The sequence below is a fragment of the Chenopodium album genome, chromosome 11, assembly GCF_948465745.1.
Source record: "Chenopodium album chromosome 11, dcCheAlbu1.1, whole genome shotgun sequence".
NCBI lineage: Eukaryota > Viridiplantae > Streptophyta > Magnoliopsida > Caryophyllales > Amaranthaceae > Chenopodium > Chenopodium album.
In genome coordinates, this window is record NC_137844.1 from 26,260,121 (window position 1) to 26,266,254 (window position 6,134).

The following is a 6,134-nucleotide window of genomic DNA, read 5'->3' on the forward strand; positions in this document are numbered from 1 at the left end:
CAGATGTAATCGGTTTCTTCCAATGGTGCGAGGAACTTGAATAACTCATTGAGGTAAGAAAGCGGAATAGAATGGTCATTATTAAACATTTGGAATGTTAAGGTACGAGCAAGTTCACCACCTTCTTGCTCCTCATGCACTTCTAGAGAAGAAATGAATTCAAAGTTAAGACAGACATATGTTGGTACATTTAGACCTATGAAATCCTCTAATCCCAAGTTTCGAGCCAACCGTCTTACATCATCATCGATCCCTAACATCGTTGTTGTTGATGGATCATAGAATCTCGTTGAGAGGATCTTTCGGGAGAAGAAACGAATGAAGTTCTCCCAATATTCATGCTTGGTGAACTCTATGCCATAAGTTTCGCTCACATTGGCAGGAGGTGGCACAACCTATCGAGAATTCAAGTCGTGAGCTCTTTTGGGACTGCGGAGCGGTGCCATCTACAACACAAATAAGCCAAAGCAAAGTTCAAAAGCATGAAAGATACGGTGCTCAAAACATGTTGCATAACAAAAGTGAATGAATCCATAACCAACATTGAAAATATAATGAGTAAGTTGACACATAACTAATATGGAAACACATTCAATCAAATATATAAGCAAGGATTCATGAACCATCAAGAATAAACAATAAGCAACAACATTCTACACTAGCATCCATGACCATTTTCAAGGAAGATTACCAGCAATGGTGGTATCTAAATTGTAGTTCAATAAAGCAAAACAATGGCAACATAAGTTCATATATACATCAATAGTCATCATCAATACAAAATTTGGGGTCATGAGATAGGCAAAGTAGAGACACCATAAGAGCATACGCCAAGACATTCAAATCAAAAAGACAATACAAGGTGTGAAATTTATCATGAAAATCAAGTGAAATAGAGTATTCATACCTTGAATGAGTGGAAATTTTAAATGAAATAGAGCAAAGTGCACAACTACTAGTTTTCAATCCCAAACTTGCAAGTTCCGAACCCCAATCAATAATACCTAAATTCCCAACTTTTGGACTGAAAATCAATTGAAAAGCATAAAATTGGGGATTCAGAGTGATTATCAACCAAGTTAAATGAACAGTGATTATCTTATGATGAAATAGAGTGGCAAAAATAAGGAAATTGCTTGATCACTACAATGGAAAATGAAATAAAATAGATGAAGAATGAGAGAGAAAAGAGAGGAGGTGCGTATAAGAATGCACGCAACAGCTGCTGCGCGCCCGCACATAAAGGCTCGTGCGCTGCCGCGCAATTGGAGGTTGCCTATGCTTCCAAACTTCTTCATGCGCACAACACCTTATGTTCATGATGAACACGAACTATGGCAGTTTCTAAAACCCTTTTTGGTGGGTTCAACATTCAAATTTCTTGAACCCACCATGTTGAACTCACCAAAACTCAATTCTTACTCATGACTTTCAATAAGCACAAAAACACCTCATCTTCAAATTTTGTTACCAAGATTGTTGGCAAACTAACTTCCATCATATCAAAACTACCTAAAATCACAATAAAGAAAGAAAATTAATTAGTCCATAAACATCAAAGAAGAAAGATAGAATCAAAGGAAAAATGAAAAGAAGGTTAGAAAGTCGGGTTGCGTTCCGAGAAGCACTTGTTTAACGTCATTAGCTTGACGTTCTCCACCCTTTCTCAAGGTGGTTCATAAAGAGTCATCTTATAAATAAGGCCGACAATAACACCATTGTAATAGCGCTTGAGTCTATGGCCATTCACCTTGAAAGATCTTGAGGAATTTGAAGGAGGGATCTCAACAACTCCATTGGAGAAAACTTCTTAAAATATGAATGGACTGCTCCAACGAGACATAAGGTTTACGAGAAATAACCTCATTCTTGAATTATAAAGGACCACCTTGTCACCAACATTGAACTCTTTCTTCACAATAAGTTGTCATGCTCTTCCTTAGAACGGGAATTGTAAATACTATCACAACCATAAGCATCCAAGCGAGGCTCTTCCAACTTATGAAGATCAAACTAACGTTTTTCTCCCGCACTAGCTAAATCAAAATTGATCCTCTTAATATCCAAATGAGTGCGGTGCTTAAGCTCAACCGGGAGATGACAAGACTTCCAATGAACCAAGCGGTAAGGAGTAGTGCCAATAGGAGTTTTGAAAGCCGTTCTATATGCCCACAAGGCATCATCAAGCTTATCCGACCAATCTTTCATATTTCTTGTAACCGTCTCCTCAAGAATCACATAGATTTGATGATTAGACACCTCCACTTGTCCACTAGTCTGATGATGATTTGGGAGGTCGAAACGTTGATTAACTCCATGCTTCCTCAACATTCTTTGAAAGACATTGTGCACAAATTGTGAACCATTATCACTTATCACTGCCTTTGGGACACCAAATCTCGGGAAAATAATCTTCTTGAACATCGTCATTACCACCTTATGATCGTTTGTTGGGGAGGAAATAGTATCAACACACTTTGACACATTGTCAACAGCAACAAGGATATATTGGTTCCCATAAGATGAAGGAAAGAGACCCATGAAGTGAATCCCCCATACATCAAAGACTTCTAATTCAAGAATGGGTTGTTATGGCATCTCATTCCTCTTTGAAATGTTCCCGGTTCTTTGACATCTATCACATGTCTTGACAAATTCCCATGTATCTTTGAAAAGATAAGGCCACTATAAACCACATTGAAGAATCTTTAAGGCGCTACTAAAGACACCCATATGACCACCACAAGGATCCGAGTGGCACATCTTCAATACACTTGGAACCTCTTTATTCGGCACACAACGACGAAGAAAACCATCAATGCCCCGTTTGTACAATATGGGCTCATCCCACAAGTAATGTCTAGCCTCCCTCTTAAGCTTCTTCTTTTGATTCTTAGAGAATGAAGGTGGAAACTCCCCACATGCAAGATAGTTGACTAAATCGACAAAGCATGGGAGTTCCCTCGCATCAATAGCATACAAGGAATCATCTAGTATTCTATCCTCTATAGGAGGCCCATCATCTTAGACTTGAAAATGCTCAAGATGAGATAGATGATCCGCTACAACATTCTCCTCTCCCTTCTTATCTCTAATTTTAAGATCAAAAGTTTGAAGTTCAGGCACCCAACGGATTAACCGAGCCTTTGATTCCTTTTTGCCCAAGAGATACTTAAGAGCTGCATGATCTGTGAAAATAATGGTTTTGGAAACCAACAAGTAACAACGAAACTTCTCAAAAGCATTGACAATTGCCAAAAATTCCTTCTCGATTGTTGTATAATTCTGTTGAGCACCATTGAGGGTCTTCGACATGAAGTGTAACACCCTAATAATTCTCTCTTCAAACCTGTAAATACCCTGAACAAAATCCAAGAGAATTACTGACGTTTAGGCTATTTCAGAATTTAGCAGCGGAAAACTTGTTAAATTAAATTAAAGTTTCAAACCAATAACCAAAAACCAAATTAAATCTGACAAGTTGGAACCATTAAGGCCCTTATTCAAAACCCAATTAACGATGTAGGATATAACTCAAAGCAGAGTTTGCGAAAATTTAATGTTTATGCGAGAAATAAATCATAAGTAGAACCAACTCTCCACTTAGTTACCCATCACCTAATGCAAGTCCCATTTTACGCAAATATCTATGATTAATCAGCTCCCCAATATTACAAGTATAAAAATTGGATCATAACCGGGTCATTGAAAGGCAAAATCCATGACCAAAGAAAAGCACACAAAAGCACGCAATCAGTAACGCTGAGTACATACAATCTACAGAATACAAAAAGAAAGTATTCCTAGCATGCTACTAACAATCATTCATGGTACACAATTTAATTAACGACTTAAACATTACTAAGACTTCACTATTTAATGAAAATTTATTAATTGCATTATAATCATTGGATTAAGAAATACACAAGGTTGTCCTCCCATGTCCCAATTTGGAACATCAATAAAAGAAAAACCCCATGCCTCATTTCGGAAAAATCAATAAACATCCAATGGCAATGGGCGCGACTTCGTGACCATAGCTAGTATGAGATCTCATCTAACTCCTTATAATTTTTAAAAGCATTTGAAAACAAGAGACTTGTAGATAAGACAACCTCTAAAAAGTATACGGCTAACACCTGTGAACCCCAACCCCTGATTGTCAATACTCTAGATGTGAACAAATCCAGAGTTTTATTGCTCATCCATCTTGCACCTTACGTGATTTACAAGTTTAGAATTGGTGATGACTCATATGCAAAATAATACCATCAATCAAATATCACATCATCGAAGCAATCCAAGTTTCCAATTCAATTCTTGATTTATTAGTGACAAGCAATATTTATTATTTATTCCTTTAACTATCTCGGTGTATAAACACCTTAAGTGCATAAAGCACCCCAAAACCTTAGCCTCGTCTTATAAGACTTTAATTCTTCCTTTACTCATTCTATCTCAATAATCATGAAGGAGTAATAAAATAATTCATTCCACATACTCACGTACCTTTGCCTCTAAGATCCTCTTACAAATTAATGCATAATAATACTTACACAGTAGATTAGTACACAACATACGGAAATCACAATGTATAACCAAACAATTAAGCCCAGTCTTCTCTATACATGATACTAAGTTCTCGATACATCCCTAAACATACTTCAAAAGGCAAGGTTTCATAACTTGTATGTACCTTGAATAAACGAGTTGATTAGCCACTTTAGAAACTACAAGTCGCCTTCTATGAAGTCCTCTCCTAAACCAAACAACAATAACTAAATCAACACCCAAGCAAATAAATTTACGGCAATACCAAACTATCTTACAACCTCTTAAACCATCAAAATAATAACTAAATAAATACCCAAGAAAAAACCCCAACCTCAAATCGATCTTTGAAAACACACTTTCCCCTCTCAGCTAGTCAAACAAGTCATCTATCCTAGGTAGAGGGTACTTATTCTTCACAGTCATATTATTAAACTCAATGTAATCAATGCATAACCTTAAACTCCTTTTTTCTTTTTCACAAATAAGACTGGTGCTCCCCAAGGTGATGCACTAGGCTTAACAAACCCCTTGTCCAGCAACTCCTTCAATTGAGCCTTCAACTCGCTTATCTCAGCTGGTGCCATTCTATAAGGAACTTTTGAAATAGGTACAGCTCTTGGAAATAAGTCAATGGTAAACTCAACATCCCTTTTAGGTGGCATTCCCGAAATCTCTTGTAGAAAGACATCTAAATACTCATTCACAATGGGTACATCTTCTATCCACCTACTCTCACTCATACTCAAATCTTGAACACGATAAAAGTACAATGAACACCCCTTATTCACCAGCTTCTTAACCTTCAAGCAGAAATGATCCCAAAACCCTTAGGCTTCCCTAAACGTCTATAAGACACTGACTTACCCAAAGGATCACTCAGGTGCACTCTTTGTATCTCACAGTCTATCTTGGCCTTGTATAAACTTAGCCAATCCATCCCTAGAATGACATCTAAGTCTCCCAGATTAAACTCAATATGATTTGATAGAAAGATAGCTTCTCCAATTTTCAAAGGCAAGCCTTTGAATACTTTATTACAATAAACAACTTTGCCCGTAGACAGACTGACCGACACATCAACATGACTCGACTTAGTTAAATTTAATTTGCACACAACAAAAGTAGAAATTAAAGAGTAAGCTGCTCTAGAATCAAACAAGGTGTTGACAGGGACATAATGAATAGAGAAAGTACTAGTAACTACATTAGAGGACCTTTCAGCCTCTCCCTTGCTCATTAGGGACAGGCGTTATGGAGTGCTATTTCTTCCTTGGTAATCGTTATTACCGTTGTAGGAGTTGTTGTTGCCATTGTCAGGCCTGTTGTTGCCGTTGCTGTTACCATTCCCGAACTTCCCATTCTGACCATTGCCCTTACCTCCCTTGTTGTTGAAATTGTTAGGCCTTTGTTGGGTATTCCCACCACTCCCACCATTTCCCTTTTGGTTCAGCTTGGTATAACACTCATACTCCCTATGCCCCTCTTTGTTGTAGAACCGACAAGTTACTAAATTCCCATCACAATCTCTCCCAGGGTGGTTTCTCCTACACTTCTTGTAATAGTACTTCCACTCCCCATTA

At 37.6% G+C, this 6,134-nt stretch overlaps 1 protein-coding gene across 1 annotated transcript; it reads right to left on the minus strand.

The window, feature by feature from the left end:
• Window positions 1–3,607: 3,607 nt before the first annotated feature.
• On the minus strand, window positions 3,608–5,791 carry LOC145566487 (uncharacterized). Its single transcript, XM_081625894.1, has 4 exons — window positions 5,419–5,791; window positions 5,080–5,302; window positions 4,697–4,759; window positions 3,608–3,647 (listed from the first exon to the last, which is right to left on the minus strand). The coding sequence occupies exons 1-4, from the start codon at window positions 5,789–5,791 to the stop codon at window positions 3,608–3,610; spliced, it is 699 nt and encodes a 232-aa protein (XP_081482020.1).
• Between the last annotated feature and the right edge of the window lie 343 nt (window positions 5,792–6,134).

Bases quoted from the DNA above. Each gene is read 5' to 3' on its own strand.
- LOC145566487 (XM_081625894.1), bottom strand. From the start codon at position 5,791: ATGAGCAAGGGAGAGGCTGAAAGGTCCTCTAATGTAGTTACTAGTACT. The intron at 5,303-5,418 runs GTAAGTCAGTGT...ATCGTGTTCAAG, and splicing joins GCACCTGAGTGATCCTTTGG to ATTTGAGTATGAGTGAGAGT. The intron at 4,760-5,079 runs GTTTGTTAAGCC...TGTTTGGTTTAG, and splicing joins AAGGAGTTGCTGGACAAGGG to GAGAGGACTTCATAGAAGGC.